General features: G+C 43.1%; 1 protein-coding gene across 1 annotated transcript in view; it reads left to right on the plus strand.

Annotated features, from left to right (window-relative positions):
- The window catches only part of ARID5B (AT-rich interaction domain 5B), a 116,399-nt gene that overhangs the window by 87,676 nt on the left and 11,506 nt on the right, over positions 1–17,217 (plus strand). Inside the window, 1 exon segment of the mRNA XM_040563772.1 lies at positions 7,271–7,368. Coding sequence (XP_040419706.1) covers positions 7,271–7,368 — 98 coding nt within the window.

Below are 17,217 nucleotides of genomic sequence, written 5' to 3' on the forward strand. Positions count from 1 at the left end.
TATGGGAAATGTATTAAAGGCTTTCAAAAGTAATCAGCATTGTCCATTAAGGAATAGTATGCTGCAGTATCTTCTCTTATTCCAAGTGTAAAAGATCTTTATTAGACAAGGGTCAGTACCACATAAACAGGAAGTTATCAAAGTAATTCAGAAAAGTCTCTGACACTTTTTATCAGCTAACCATATCTGACAAGAGCAGTTTATTTTTAGCTCACAGGAAAATTTGAAGGCCATGGATTTTACAGCATGTATTTGAACCAATAAAATATTAGAGCAACAAACTTAGATTAAAATCTTGAAATGAGAAGAAAGAGCTGCATTAATATGGCACATAGAGATGACATCTGTAATAAAAACCAATTGACATAGGAAGATGTCGTCATTGGAAATATTTTCTTTGCACACAATGATCAGATTAAGTTGTTCAGTTCCTGCCGCAGTTGGATGAAAGAAATTATTTTTGCTTTGTTTACGAAGTAATCTGGGAGATATCTGTGCTGTAGAGAACTGACAAGAAGAAATGCACTATCAAGAGACTGAAAGTTACTTGAACCAAAATACAAAACTCACCGTTTTCCTTCCATACAATAAAGCATATTGTTCTACAAATTAACAGCCCGGGTTTATTAGCATGGGTGTGGTTGGGATTGTGTGAAACATGGAATCTGACATTCTCAACAAAAATCTATGCTTGATTTGGCTTCTGTTATTTCTATATCTTTCATTAATCAGCACATACCATGCTTATGTACAGGAGTGTGTGTAGGTGTGCTCAGGGGTATATATGCATGAATAGCTAACATAGATATATTGTTACAGAAACTATGAGCCAACAATAATTGCTGTGAGTGGCAAAGTACAGTGAAAATGAGGGCTAAATCTTGATCTTGATCCAGAGCACAAAGAGAAGGCCAGGAAGAAAGTTGAGAGGAGAGCGAGGTGTTCAGAGTGCTCACGGAGACAGCAATGTTTCAGACCTACTTGAAGGGACTGCAGCTAGAAGCAGGGGTGCCAAAATGGTGGCTTGCTGGAGAGAGCTGAGCTTTAGTGCCAGAATGAGAGAGCGCAGGAGGATTTAGAGATGGTGAAGAAGGCGAACCCCTGTGCCTGGAGGAGCAGGAATAGGAGGGTGAGTTTGTGAACAAGAGGCTGGAGAGCCAGGACTACCAAGAGCAGCAGACACTGTGAGAGGCAATGTGAGGATCAGAGGGAAAGGAGCACACACGTGAGAGTGTCATACAGAGTAGCATCAGTCCTTCCTTGTGTCAGAGCTCCTGTCCTTTTCTCAGTGACAGATGTTCTTTGTTGGTTAGGGACACTTGCCTCGTTTGATGAAAATGGCAATAATAGTTCAAGCTGTCTAACATACCTGGGAGCCCACCTTTGATTTGGGAATGTCTCTGGCTGAAGTTATGGGCCTGATCCTGTTTTTCGGATGAGTGTCTTCTGTGCTCTCTCCACAGAAGAGCTGAAGTAGGGAGGAGCACGTTGATGTGATTTGGGTTGTATATGGAATGTGAGGCTGCCTGACCTCATCCTCTGCTTTGAGAAGCCTCATCCTCAGTATAGATCTGCCTTTGCCTTACATTCCCTGAATGTTAAACCAATAGCTGTTGCAATACTTTGACCTGTGCACAGCCATTTTTTTAAATTATTTTATAACCAGTTTATATTCGTTAAGTTTGTCTAACTGTGTTTGTCTGTACATATTTCATTATGGTGAGCATTGGTGAGAGGCTTTTGTGTTTGATTTGGGTTTCATTTTTCAGCAAGGCATCAGATGACTGAGATGACGTGGACCTCAGTCTTAATTCCAGAATCTTAGAGAGGTCTGCTTAGTCCTGTATTTAAATTTCAAGTGAGTGCTGTAATTCAGCAGTGATTAAATTGCACCACTCACACGCACAATTGTGACTGTGACTCTTACGCACTGTTGTTGATGAGAAGTCATGTGCAGAGCAAAGGCTTTCCCCAGTTTTAGGGTGGCAGGAGCCTATCCTGATTAGCATACATTCATCTGTATGGACCCTGTCATCAGGCTTGGATGAGCCATTAGTCTTTATAAGGGCTTCATCATCTTTAACTTGTTTTTAAAATTTCACTCTTCTAGTTTATACATTGAGATAGAAGCAGGCCTTTTCTCTTGGAAGTATTGTGAAGAAAATAATACTTATATTTAATATGAATACTTAATATTTGGCTTCAGCGTGTGACAGCCATTTTCTGAACAGGCAGCAAATTAAAGATAGGTTAAAATCACATTAGAATTTAGAGTGGTCAGGTGACAATTTTTTTATAGGCGAGTGTAGAAACTTCCCCAGTTAAGGCTGTTGCAGTCTTTACATCCTTGTGTTTGACAAAACAATGATATTTGGCCAATTTTCAGTTGCAGCCCCTGACCTGTCCACCTTGTACATGTACAGAAGCCTTTATATGACTTTAAAAATGAGAAACAAGCAAAGATTATGTACAGTGTTTTTTAGCTTCTGCTCAAATTCACAGAACAGTGCATGTCCTCTGAGTCCAGTCCTATTTAAGGATCTAAATGTGAATGAAAACTGCCAGGGACTGGATTTGAAGGGCAGAGAACAACTTTCTTAACCATCTGTCTGTCTTTCCTTAATTGTCATGTTCCAAGTACTGGAATGCATCCAGTGGGGTTTGGCAGAGACTATTACCTGTACAGAACAGGATATTTAGTAGTGTCAAGTCATCATTGTGTGTCATGTTTTTACTTAAGGGCTCTCCAGTTACACTGCTTGTGAGAGTCATTTCTCATCTCTTATCTGTTTGATTACTAATTCTTAGTTGTTATCCATAACTGTGTAATACCACACTCCCATGTAGTTCTTGTTGGACGTAATACAGTCTTAATAAAAATAGGAACCCATACAAATTGGTTTAACTCCTTAACAGATGAAGCTGTCTATTTTGAATTGGTGGGATCACATTTCTCTTAAATGAAGATAGATGAAATAAGCATCTTTACTGCTAGTAATAAGAGAGTGCATTGGAAAGCACTCTGTATAGCAGACCTTCACAGTATGAATGATTAAAAATGTCCTCAAATCCTTGGATGAAATGTCACATTCCAGGGGGCTCAGCTGCAGTGACATTTAACAACCGTGGCCTGAAATTTTGTCAGTCACCTTAAGTCAAGTGAGTAAAAGATGCAGATGTTCATAGATGGGAAACTTCCAGGAATTATTTAAGAGCTGTCTTCGGCAAATCATGAAGTGGCATCTTTCCCTCTGAGCCAACAGAGGAGGAATGCCTTGGCATAATTGTAGAAGACTGTGTGGTGCTGAATGGACTCTACCTGCAGATGTCTTACAAAGATAAAGGGTAAAAAGAAAAATAGGTGGGGCTTAACCTTCACTGTGCAGCAGCTTAAGTTTCGCTGAAGGTCAGTAGGATCCCATTAGCTGCTGCCTCCTGGAAGCAACAATAAAGTGCTTTAGTTTTAAGAAATTAATGATTGATGCATAGAAAAGTTCTGTGTCTGGGCAGGCCTGCAGGAACTGGTATCTCAGTGGAATGCAAACCTGTGTTTGTTTCATAGAGAGCTAGTAGCCAGAGCTCTGTTTTGAAGAGTCTTATGTACATCACATACCATGACCAGAAAATCCCCCATTAGATTTACAGCAGGAAATAAGCAAGAAGCCTTTTCATGAGGAAGAGAGCTGGGAGCTGGGATTGGCAGTGCAGAAGACCTTAAATTTCACAAAGCAGAAGATCCATTAAAAGCATTTGTATAAACAGTCCTCTACTTTAATAGATAACATCATTGTTTTTATTTGGTTGCTTTTGAGTACCCGTTACTGCCTAATACTATGCTTATTGGAACGAGATCAGAATCTGCTGTTAGGTCCCTGGGCAGAGCAGTCTCTCATTTAACTCTAAATTCTCCTGATAGGAAAATATGGCATGGAGATTTTCAATGCTCCTGGCTCCCAATGGGCCCAGGTCTAGGATTGTGGACCTGTAGGCCGGAGCAAATTGTGGGAGAGGTCTGCAAAACAGAAGACCACTTTAAATCTAAAGCCAGCATCAGAATGGAAACCTCTCAGAGATGAGACTGGCCTTTGCAATTGTCTTGATTAATAGGTGAGCCTGAAGCATCCTATACCTGTAGAAATGTACAAGACACATGAGGGATGGTGGGTGTAGAGAAAAACAAATTGGAGAATTAAAGCAGCTAAGGAACTTTGTCCTCTGTATGTTGTCTACTGCAGCAGGCCAACTGAAGTCAGGAAACTGAAGCTGAATTTACCAAAAGTGTGCAGTGAAAGTGCTTAGGAGGTACTTGTTACAGCTTTTGCAGTGTCTTAGTTGTCTTACTCCACTGTAGCTCTATGCCCTTAAAAAAAATGACACCTCTGAATGCTTACAGGAAATTCCCTGCTCAGCCAACTAAAACATTTGAACATTTTTGCACCTTCTGTTACCTGCAGTTCTGTTTCTCATGTGCCCCAGCCATGGGCATGTTACTCATATATGAGCCCATTCCGAGTAAAAGACCCCTGTGCACCAAGCACAAAGCAGCCAAGGCAGGCATTTTGGTACAAACAATAACCATAAGCAAAGCATTGCCAAGCAGTGCCCTTTCCTGGCTCCTCAAGAAGTTCATGGTCACTGAAGGTGGCTGGGAGTGACTTCAATGAGGAAAGAAAGAGGTCCTTAATTTGAACGTTGCCAGCATGAGCATCCAGCTTGAACAGTGCTGCCCTACATGACAATTGTGAGGTTTCCACAGTGCAGTGTTTTGCTCAGGTTGTTTAAGGATGTAATTTATCACTTACTTTAGTCCTTTGAAGTTTATTAAGCATAAAACTTAAACTTTCCAGAGCAGGGGAAAACTCAACCCTAGGCTTTGTTAGAATAACAATTGTTTCAGGGAATGTCAAATTGAAACGTGGGAGGGCACAACTGCTAATTGCCAAGGAGTTCTGATCCACTGCAGAGACAGAATTGGATAAAGCTGGGCAAATATTTATGTAAATACTATTATTCCAAACAGCCTAGAGGAGATAGACACCGAAAAATGTCCAGTGATTTCAGAGCGATTCCCCTTTCACCTTAAAGATGGATGTGTTTAGTGTTGTTCCAACTTGAGTGTTGACTCTGGATTCAGCTCACAGTTGATGAGACTTGGGCTGTAAGGTTACCATGCTCCTTTTGAAAATGTCTGCTGTGCTTCTTAGTAACATGGGTGCGTTTAAAAAAGGGGCTCGCAGTAGTCCTCTTGTGGACGAATCCTTTGCTTTAATTTATATCTTCTGCACAGCATCACTGTACTCAGCCAAAGATGAGTCCTGGACAAAGCTTTGCCAGCCAGCTGGGCTGTGCTTACTAGGGGTCAGAGCACAGTCCCCAGATTGGCTTTGAGCATCTTTGTTCCCTTAGCCTGTGAGGCTGCCAGGTTATATTTAATAGAAAGCTCCTTGCAACAGTCCACAGAGGATCCATGATTTTGAGGAACTAAGAAAAGGTAAGGGCTTCCTGGCCATGCCTTGTCCCTCTGCCTGTCCCAAGGACCTGCGACAAAGGTGTGGGAGGCAGGAGCAGAGCTAGTTTTCCATCCAGGCATTCCTCCACAGCAGGGGGATTGGTCCAATGCTTTTTTGACCTTTCAGGTTGCAGAAGGAGCATCTGTTCATATTCCTGGGAGGCAATGTTCTTTATGGCTCATTAGGACTCCAGTTCTTCAATCCCTTTAGTAAAAGTAATAGACCAAAGTGTGGGTAGCCTGGGGAAGAGACAGCGTAAGAACTTAAGTGGGAGAACTAAGACTTAAAGTGAGCCTTTTCCTCAGATGAGTGTTTAGCTTTTATTTAAATAATTAATTTGTGGAGAATTTAGCCTTGGATCGCGGTCTTTCTCTTCCACCCATGTTCTTTGGGTTTGTTACAGAAGACAGAAAATGAAACAGTTGAATACAATCAGCCCGTTTTGCCTTGAATGAGCTTTAAGATAAAATACTCCCTTTTTTCCAAGTATTTAAGTCCAAAAAAAGGTACTAGTAGTGAGTTGGAGGAGGTGCTGATGTTTTCTGAGGAAATCTGTGCAAACAACGAACTTGGAATTGTAACATTATCAAGTGCTAAGTCTCCAGTCATCCTTTTGGCTTCAGAGAATGATTTCTGCAAAGCAAGGATGTTCCTTTTATAAAGAGCAAAACAGAAATACCTCTTGCCCAGTAATATTTAATGACGGTAGCTATCTCCCCTTGTTTAGATTAAAATTACAGGCCTCAGATTGCAAGTTGTAATATTTGTTTTCTTCTGATTGCTGCCTTTAGCTCCTCAGTAAACGCCATTGACTGCTCTGTGGGTAACTCCAAAGAAGCCTCCGGGGCTGAATATATTAAAATCCACAGCATTCCACAGAAAATTACAAAATTCTCCCCAAATTGCCCCCGCAATTTTCCACTGGCCTTCTTTATGAGCTGCAGGCAAAGGGGGGTGATCTGTTGTGCTTGTCCTATTCCTGTTTTTCTTCCTGTTTTAAATATAGCGGAATATATAAAATAATGAAGTGGTATTCAGAAACAATTCTTTTGCCAGGTCTTCCATCTGTTATTCTGTATAATCCTAATTTCTGTACAAAAAAACAGAGCCATGGTATGCAACTCAATATGTTACAAGATGTTTATTTTCATCAGCATGGTCCAATAAAGTACATAGCTCAAATATTAACATTGGAGTATGTTAAGATTTCATTACTGTTTGATCTATATATTTTACTGACATAAATGGATAAAAATAAACAGCTTGTAACATATAGAGTTACAGACTATGCTTTTATGGATTTATAGAATTCTGTGGTGGATTTGGGTTTTGCAGCAGATTTATTTTCTCTAATTTAGTTAAAATAACTATGTAATCATTATTTGTGCTGAGTATGGTTCTAGCTTCAGTTTCATAATTCACCGTGGGATTTGTCTGCAAAACTTCTGATGGTTAATGACCCTATATTGATTGAGATTCTCTTTTGTGAGACCGGATTGCTTGTGACTTGATAATGAATCAGTCAGATCACTCCATTTTAGAGAGAGAGAAAACAGGCATAGTGTTAACTTACAAAAAAAAAAAAAAAGGAAAAAACGACACCCAAAGCTCTGCGCGCTCTATATATTCTGTAGGGGCTTTTATAGTGCTTGTAGTACATGCTGTTCTGAAAGTGTCACACATGCATTTGTTGTTGTGAACTCAAATGCTGTAGAATCTGTAAAGATGCAAGATTAAATTTTCCATTGCCATTTTTACAGATAACAGCCCGTCGACAATGGAAACATATTTATGATGAATTAGGTGGTAACCCTGGAAGCACAAGTGCTGCTACATGTACTCGCAGACATTATGAAAGGTAAGATAACAAATCTGAAATGCTTGTTTAATAATGAAAAAATTAATTTGGAGAGCCTTCAAAGCATTTATAAAGAATTAGAGAAAGAGAGAGAGAGAGAGGATTCTTAAAGATATAGTAAATATTCCCCCAACAGTTTAGTCAGATAATCCATTGTAATTTAAACCAGAGTGTGTGTCTTCGGTGACTATACAAATAAAACAAGAATCTGATTTTTCTTTGGTACATATCTTAATTTTACAACAGTTTCTGAGTAAAGAAGCCAAAAAATAGAGCAAAGCATACTCAAGGAAAAATGAGGAATGACAGCTAATTGATGCAAACACTTGTCTTTTGTCGTTTTTTAGGAATACCAATTAAGCAAATTGTGGTTGTGATCAAAATAATGGGGCAGCCCACAATGCAGGGTGCTGTTAATGTTGTAGGTCATGCAGAGCATTGCATTCCTCTTCTTCACTGCATTCCTTCCCTCCTCCCTGCCTGCAAGCTGCTGCCAAGCACTCTTTCTCTGCAGCCATTGTTGCTGGTCAGAACTGTTGATTTCTTATTCTTCACATGTAGATAATAACTTCCAGGGCTTGTGAAGCCAACATGCATTGAATAAAATACTGGAGCTGCAATGTTGTTTTGGTTTGCTTTGTTTTTTAGAAACAACTCTTTTTTTTTTTTCTTTTTTTTTTTTTTTGTAAGACAAGGAAACGTTAATAAAAGCTCTGCAATTTCAGGCTCAGATAAGGAAAGTCCAATCTCTTGTTTCTGGGCATAAGAAAGTTACTGTACTGAGCTCAGGAAGAGGTTGTACTTGCCTGTGCAGAAGGTGGCACAGCAGAGCTGCATTGTGCAGTTTTTCACCCTCTTTTTGTGCCTTACATGTTGGCCACTCCAAGGGAGACCCTGCCCTCATCGTGGAGGGGAGGTTCACAACCCTCATTTACAGGAGACATCTCCACCACAAGGGCTTGGGTGAACAAAGAAATTGCATCTAATGCACCATAACAGTTAGAGTTAGAAGCTTTCCAGAGATCGAGCCAAGCAGCAGAGCAAATTGTGCACGTTGCTGTACACGTCAGATGGGGTTTTCCCTGCCGTTGCATTGCTGACAAATGTTACAGATTGCTGTAATTGACTCATCAGATTGTGGGTATTCGGCTCTTCCCCTCCATTATTACAGCCCTGGTAGGCTCAAGGCTTCCTCTTGCACCCAAGCCAGCTGATTGGTTTGAAGCTGGTAGTCTGGGTCTTCCCTCGCCAGATGCGCTGTGCAAAATCCTGTTTACTTCTCAGAGGAGACCCAGGCACACGCGAGAGTTAGGGCTCTGCGGGTTTGGGTCACGACTGTTGCTGGGCTCTGTGATGAAATCCGAGATTCACTGAGAGAGCAACTCTCTTGTAGTGGTGGAAAAATAAATGAGCCATTCACAAATACTCCATGAACCCTTCTCTCTTTCTTCTGCTTTCATGCTAGTGGTTTATTATTTTACATGCAAAACCCTGGAATTGCACTCTTCTTTGATGCACAGAGACTCCTCCATGTGACTTCGTTACTTAGGGGTGTACTACAAAGTCCATTACACTCGCTAGAAAAACTGAGCAGACTCACCATGCCTTGAGAACTCAACAGCCTTTCCCAGCTACCCAAAACCAATTCTGCTTGCCCCAAGCCAGTCTGAGGGAGGACACAACTATAGTCGATGGTTAGGATGGGTCTTAAGACACCAAAGAGCTCAAATGTGAGCCATTGGATTCCAGAGCCACTGTGTAATTCTGGGTTCTGTCTGATACAAGGCAGGACCTATTTTTCAGGTCTTTGTGGCAGGCTGTCAGAAGACAGCATTTGGAGAAAAAGTGTTGTAGAATTTTTAGATCAGCCCTGAGGTAACCTAAAATATGCTTTATCAAATCTGGTCTGAAAAACAAAAATACACATAGAAAGAAAAAACTCAGTGACTGGTCCAATCTCTAGATTTCTAGGGTTAGACACTTTTTTCCACTATGGGAAAGCTGTATTAAGCCTCAGACTTGGAAAAAAGTAAATTAAATTGTCATGGTTTGTTTCAGCTGGTAATTCTAACTACAGCACCTGTAAATGTAATGTTCATTTATAGCCGAAGTGCTCAGATGACATTTAATCTAAAACTAGAACTGCAGCACAGGAATACACATTCATGATTCAGGACACACGTACATTTTCTAACTTGAAGGTGAGCTGTAAAGCTAAACTGGAAATTGAATTAAGCTGGGAAGTAAATGCTGAATAAACCTCATGATTTTTCCTTTCTGAATCCCACGGGTCTTTCCTTGCTTACTGGAGGCAGAACACAAGGTTCCCTGGCGTCACTGGTACCGCTGCTGTTTGGCTTAGCCTTGCCATTTGTCTCTACAACTAGATGTCAGGGGCAGCCGTGTTGAGATAACTAGCTTCTTTCCAACATGATGGAGAAGCTACCAGCTGTTTACACTGGCTTGAGCATACCATGGCTGCTTAGATGGCGCGACCTTTCAATGACATCGTTAGGATGCTGCGGAGCGAAATGGCACATGCCCTCCACTGCTTATAACTTCTAAAAAGGCAGGATATGGCTGCAACCCCCCGGTACCAATGTGGCAAACACTAAAGCAGAGCCAAAAGCAGAGGAGTCACGGCATGGCCAAATCTATAGCGACTGCTCTGCTCCCCCTCCAGCACCCAGGCGGGGAGGAGAGGCTGGGTGCTGCAGGTGGGCAGAGCGCCTGGGTCAGCGAGGCGATGGCTTTGTTTCTCTCCTAAAGGGGAAAGATTTTGTGTGCAATGTCAGCTGATTCATTTCATGAAGTACAGTTTGGGTTTCCAGTAAGTGGCTTCATTTTAAAACAAGGTGAGGTTGCCAGTTTTTCAGTAAGCGTTGTCTGTATATTAGTTAGACAACTTTTGTTTTATTAATGAGTATAATAATGAAAGTGCAGGTTGCTGAGTGGAAGCAATGGGTGTTTTTATTTAAAGCATAGCAGGAATCACATAATGCCAATGAATGCGTTATTGTCACTGTAGGCATGGCTGGTCTGAACCTGCCTCTGATTGGGTTATTTCACATAGGCCCAGGCACTTCATAAAAATGTCTTTGTCAGCCTAGTTTCCCTTCCAAACCTATTCATCTCTGTCAGTTTTTAATATTAGTACCGGGCTCTTGGCTATAGTCCATTAGTACTGCACTTAATTGCTCATGTTACAGATGATTACCAATATAAAAAGCATTAATGTTTTCCCATCGTGGGGCTGTTGCTCTCTACATGATTCAGACCGTACGGAGCTTGTGAGTTGTTGTTGTTTTGGTCATTAACTTTCTTTCTTTGTGCTCCTCTCCGTGCAGTCACCTTGCCCAGTCGTGCAGCGTAGGGGCGTGAGCGGCTGGTGTTGGCTGGTTCAGGCCGAGCCTTTCCTGGGAAACGGAGAGGTCCTTGTCGGTGCCCCGCATCTCTTGGTTGTCAGAAACGGCTACTTTTCTGCGAAGCACCCTTCTCCCCGCTGCCTTCCCCTAATAATGCAGATGTGGTTTTCACATGCAGGGGCTGATGTTTCTTTCGCTTTTACACAAAGCACATGATCAGCAGCTTTACTTATCCTGCGTAAACGATAGACTGTGTTTCTGCAATGCTGGTGACGTTGTCGTTAGGGATTTTTCATAAATATCACACCTCCACCCCCTAAAAAAAAAAAACAACAACAAAAATCCACCACCAACTTGCTATTTCGCAAGGTATAAGAAGTTCCAAATAAAGCTCACTGAACAAAACAGAAATATGAGCAGTGGCCTGTTGGGGCCTTTTCTGCCTCAAAGTCTGGCCGCATTTCATCTCTGCTTCCTCCGAAGCAAGCCCCGCTCGCTCGGCAGCCCCAGGCAACCCGGCCAGGGCTGGGGATGCGGGGTGTGCTGCGGCGTGCGCTACTGCCCCGCAGCCACCCGGCGGGCAGTCGTGTCGCGTTGGAAGGGGCCACGCGCTCCCAGGATTTGGAAACGAGGAGGTATAGTCTCTTGTGCAGCTCAGAGCCCCTTCTGCCATTTTTCTGTCGTAACCGCTCACATAAATATTACACGTTATCAGAAACACAAGGCAGGTCAAAGTCAGTCCCTTACATGGTTTTCTTGTAACAACCGTAAAGTTTCTCTACCCTAAGGATATTGTGAAGTAATTCAATATGCAAGAGAGTCCTGCGTTCCACACAAATGCTGCTTGGTTTTGTTAAAGTGTTTGGATAACTTTGGTGGAGTGTAAGCATTTTGGTGGAGTTTTGTAGGAAATAGCAGCCAGTCTTTTAGAGGGGAGAAAAAATAAGATTCTGTTATAACGTATACATGGAAATGCTTATGGTTGTCTTTTAATACACATTATAATTAATAGAAGGTTTTGGTTTACAATGTTAAGTGTGAAAACATCCTCAGGCAAAAATTAATCAAGTGTTATGTCATCCTGTAAACTACAGCTAGCTCTTTGTTTGACCCAAAAAATTTTGCCAAGCAGTAGTTTTTTCATGTCATACTAACTTGATTGTTTTATTTTTGTCTTCACCCCACTTTCCTGCCCCCCTCCCACTTCAGCTAGTCACAGACTCCCAGAAAACTTTGCAAGTTTCAAATTGTCTCAATAGTTTTCCATCAAGCATGAATTTAAGCCTGAAGATAGATGAGGTGTCTGTCCTCTTTTCCTTCTTTTTCTTTTCCTGTTTTTTTTTTTTTGATAAATAACAAGAGGTTTCTACTTATGATTTTCTGCCCTCAGGGCTTTATCATTAAGATTAAATAACTGTACTCTCAAGCATACCACTGAACAAACATCTTTTCAATTATGTGAGTAACAGATGCTGTAACAAAGGAACTATTGAAAATTCAGAAAGCTTCCCCCCTCCCCAAAATTTAAAAAGTATCAGATGACAGAGGAATGTAATTGTTTACCATTAAAACAGATCCTTAACTGTCCATTCAAAACATCTGAGAACACGCTGTTTTTTCAGAATTTCGTCAGGACTGGGTTTACAACCCAGGAGACTTACTGGCCAGCACTGGAGTCATTGGGTGAGTGTGCTGGGCGACCAGGCGTTCTCTTCCAGTGACTGCACAGCAACGGTCTCTCTCCCTTGTCGAAATTGTTTCCCAGCCTTCTTTCCACCCAGGATTTTGTCCCAGCAGGACTGGGGCATGCAGTGTGCTACCCAGGGCCCCAGGGTGGGTGTCAGCCAGGCAGAGAAGAGCTTCCTGTCCGTGCACCCCCTGCACTGGTGTGAATCGGCTCTCAGCAGGCACTGCGGCTGTGCACACGCGGGGTCCCGGCACTCCTAGCATCTGAGCTGGGTGTGCATCTTTGGTCAGCATGAGGCTAAGCGTGTTGGTCCCTCTTGGTGACTCCACTTCGTGACATCCAGGAGTAGGGACAGGCTGTGCTCACGGGGACATGGCCCATTTCCTTGCTGGGAGCTGGGCTGTCCCAGGAGGGTGCTGCGCAATGGGAGATGTGCAACTCTCCTTTGCAGGAGCAGCACCAGGGCTGGGGAGTAAGTTGTTCCCTTTCACATTCCCCAAGTCTGATGGGAATCTCCACCTTGTATTTTACTGCAGGGCTTTGCTAACATGGCAGGGGCTGCCTGTGGTTAGCCCAGCTTTGTGCAGTGGAGATGTGGCTCCAAGCTCCCACGCCGGGTCAGCAGGATTTCCCTCTAGGAGACCTGCACCCTGCCAGCAGTGCAAAATGACATCTGTAAGCTTGTATTGAGCACAGGGGCTGGGCATTGCACAGTCTGTGCAGACCATTTTGCACTATTGGGCAAAATGTATTACTGCCTGTAGATGGAAAATGGTGACTGTGGCTAAAACAGAGGCTTGTAGTGATTTTGGTAGGTGACTTGGGTCACCTTCGCAGTCCCCATCACCCTTCCTTTGAATCTTTCCCATGCAGTAAATCTGGGATGGTTGTTCATTTCCCCCTGCTGAGCCATAGGTTGGAGAGTGTCTGAGCTTCCATCACCTGGCTGTGCAGCTAAATCAACAGCTGTGTTTGTAATGTCACTAATTTCCAGTTTACTTAAAACAAAGTGTCTTTGAATTCTCTTACAGCAATGCAGTTCCCACCTTTCAGCAGCGAGCCATTCTCATTACCCACCAGCACTCCCAGTGGGCTGTGAGGAAAGTTGTTGATGAAAGGATGAAAGAGCCATTTCTTTAAGGAAGGAAAGTTCTTTGGGAACAAAATTGAACTCAGACATATTTTGCCTTTGCTGATAAAATACATGCCAGTTTTGTACTTCAGACAAATGCAAATAATCCTATTGCTATTATATTCTGCACAAAAGCATGCAAGGCTTGCTTTCGTAACCCTGGATTGTACAATGCAGCACGGGGAAATCAGGCTGGAGGAACACACTGCTTGATTTCCTCATTGTGTTTTATATTCCCATTTCAGAAAATAGGCTGAGATCTTAGAGCTTGGGTTATTCCTCCCCCCTCTTCTCTGCGGGGAATTGGTCGCTGGTGCCCAGGAGAGCTGCCTGACGCTCCCGTCCATCCCCACCAGCTGATTGCCGTTGAAGGTGACTTGTTTCCTATGCTTGCACCGACAGCATTGCCCCAAGATTTGTCCCTTTTAAAGAGCATCACTGTAAAAAAGATAAGCCTTCTCTCGGGATCAGAGCTAGGGCATTCCTGCTGGTCCCTTAAAACAACTGAATATTTTGCCACCGAGTTTCTAGGGAAGGAGAATGGGGCTTCTGCGACTGAGGTTATCAACTGGGGGCCCTCTACTCCGGGGGCAGCATGGGGCTGTCCCTGGAGCCGCCCCATCTCGGTGGCTACTCATCCTGGGCTGTGCTCAGACCCACGGCTGCAGGCAGCTCTGCCCCACTGCTCTCGAGGACCTAACAGATGGTTCCCCATCAAACTGCGCTGGCTCCAGCAATGCATTCAGAGGAAGGAAGGAGCAAGACCCGCAGTGGCATAAAGTACCCAGGAGGGAGGTGTTTTCTGAACTCCTACCAGTAAGGTGATTTGTTGCCTGTCCCTTCTGAGTGTTCCTGAAACTCTAAGCATTTAGTGTTCTCATGATTTACATTAGCATCTAATCCTTGCGTAATCTCGCTAATCCCTTGGCCCTGAGATACCCCCTGGCAGTGAGTTCCACGGGTTAACTGGTGGCTGTATTCATTTGGTGGAGCAGATTTAAGTCTTTTTCCATTCCCATTGCAAACAGCTTCCTTAACCTTCTTGCCAAGAATGGAAACGGGGCAGCGTCTCCCGAGTAATGGGCTTTGGTATTTTACGTCCTTCCAAGATTATTCTTGTGGCTGAGAGGCTCCCTTGCGCACTGTTTTGTGTTGGGCTTGGAGCCCTTGAGAAAGCAAGATGATGTCAATGGGAGACATGCCGGAATATTTTATTCTGCCAGAAAGCAAGCAAAAATAACCACTGAAACAAATAGTATAAAAATACTGTAGGGGTTGTGCTGAACAGCCTCCTGCCCTCCTTCCCCCGTGCAGCCCATGGAGAGAGCGCTGTGTCCTGGGCATATGGTTCCTCCCTGGCCTGAGCGCTCTGCAATATCCACACACAGTGGGGAGAATTAGAGAGGAAACTGGCAGCCTTAACATTTAATTTCCTTCCTCTTTCTGGGTTGGTCAGATCCTTTGCATTATTGTAACTACTTTTTTTATCATGTCTATAAATAGATGTGCTCTCATGTGTCCTGTGAAGCAGAGTTGGGCCAAAAAAGTCATTTGTTCTGCATAATCAATACATGAAGATGTAGTGGTTACTGGCTCAGATTAGACTTTGTATTGTTATTTCTATAGCTGGGAAAAAAATGTTGACTAATAAGGATTAAGGGCTTTTTTTTTTTCTTTTTATGAAATGCTAATGATGAAGACATGTTTGATATACTGTGAAATACATTTCTCTAATGTGAAGTTTCTGCTTTTTGTTGGGAAAGAGATTCAGTCCCTGGAGGATTTTAGAATTTGTAAATATAAAATTATCTGCTTCAGTGTTTTTTAAAAAAGGTTGGCAGAAAGCCAGATTACTTACATTACTGTAATAGATTTACTGACCTCTGACATCTGCTGCAGAGAAGTACATTGAATTTTTCATAATATCAGATGATGCAGATCTAAAAACTGAGTACACTCTGCACCATTATTTAATTCAGGACTTAGTAAAGCAAAATCTTTTTTTGAGTAGCAGTTTATACGTGATTAAACTTAATATTGCCGATTGTAATAAATCAGGATTAGTATAGTACTGATTTGTTAATCTAACTTGTATTGATTTTAAGTTGTCTTTATTTAAAAAAAAAAAAGGACTCGCTTTTCACAGTGACTGAATTTAATAAGAAGCTCTGTGATAGCAAAGACTCCCCTACTGTTTCTGCTCTTGGCTGGAAAATGTTATTCTTGTATTATTCCAGGAAAAAAAAAAAAAACTCATGCTGCTAAAAATCTGGTGCCTGTGGAAAGATTTTTTAATACACTAGTGCTTACATATTCTATTTATGTTAATTGACTTATAAATAATACATTTTATTAATCTTAATATTGGAATCATGATCATGATAAAGACCCTTTTATTTGGTCTCCTCGCAGGCTTTACAAGTAAATATTCTTCAGCCCACAGAATACTCCCCCCCTTTCCTTCTTTATGGGCACTTTGATGCCCCCCGCGGGAGGCGGCCGCGGCTGAGGGCGGCGCGGGCGTTGTGCCGAGCGGGGCACGTCCGAGGCGCTGGGGCACACGTTTGTGAGCGCCGTCTCTGCCCTTCCTTGCGCAAAGATTGATTAAATCTTACCTGCGCTGCACATATTTGACAAAACCCTTGTGTTCATTTCAGACATGTCACATTCTGCTAAACTATTTGGATAATAGCGAATCGCATTCTTCCTGCGTTGGGCAATATTGACCTTAACTTGGCTGCGCAGCGAGTGGTAATGGCATGTGAGCTGGGGCTTTAACTGTTCCGAGAGCTGCGTTAGCTTTATTACCCTTGTGCTATAAAAACTTCTAATAATCAAATGATAAGATCATATCCTGTGGGTAATTGTGTTGTACCGTGACAGGATAACTGAAAAAACATTCAGTGAAAATTGTAACCAGCGGAAGTCTCGATGCGAAGCAGCAGTTGCTCGTGTGGTTGGCCTTCGTGCGCACCTTCTCGCCGGGATTCCCCCGCCACCCCCAGCAGCCCCCCAAAACGGTCTCTGCGGCGCGTGGGGCTCGCTGGAAGCGAGGAGGGAGAGCTCCTAGAACAAGCCATCCTTGTGTTTTGATTCAGTTTTACCTTAGTCATGCCTCCTTCCAGATACAAGAAACATTTAATTCCAGATTTCCTGCTGCTGGCTCCAGGCCTTTGACCGGCGATGTGAAATGTATTTTTACTGCTGTCGTACTGCCAACTGCTGAGCTCAGTGAAAAATAGCTAAAATGAAAATGTTGTACTCCCACGTGAACTCTTCAGATCAGAAAAGGAAATTTAAGGCACGGTCGCTAATTAGCGCCGAAGCTAATGAGTCCTGGTGAGGTGCACCACAAGGAGGAGGAGCCGCCGTGCCGCGGCACCCCGTGAGGCTGGGCGGGAGGCCCGCCAGCCATCTGCCGCCCATTGCTGCGGCCGCGGGGCTCGGCATGCGGCCTCCTCACAGCGAGGGCCACCGGTGGGCCGTGGGCCGTGGGCCGGGGCAGCCTCCTCGCCTGCTGATGGGACGCGGGCATTCGTAACGGGCGGCACGTTCCCATGGAAACAAAACAGAGTCAAACAGTCCCCTCGCAGCGCTCGCAGTGATTGTTGTAAAACGTGCTTTTATTAAAAGAGGTTTTAAATATTTAACACGTGGCAGGGCGA

The sequence above is a fragment of the Cygnus olor genome, chromosome 7 (assembly GCF_009769625.2).
Source record: "Cygnus olor isolate bCygOlo1 chromosome 7, bCygOlo1.pri.v2, whole genome shotgun sequence".
Taxonomy (NCBI): domain Eukaryota; kingdom Metazoa; phylum Chordata; class Aves; order Anseriformes; family Anatidae; genus Cygnus; species Cygnus olor.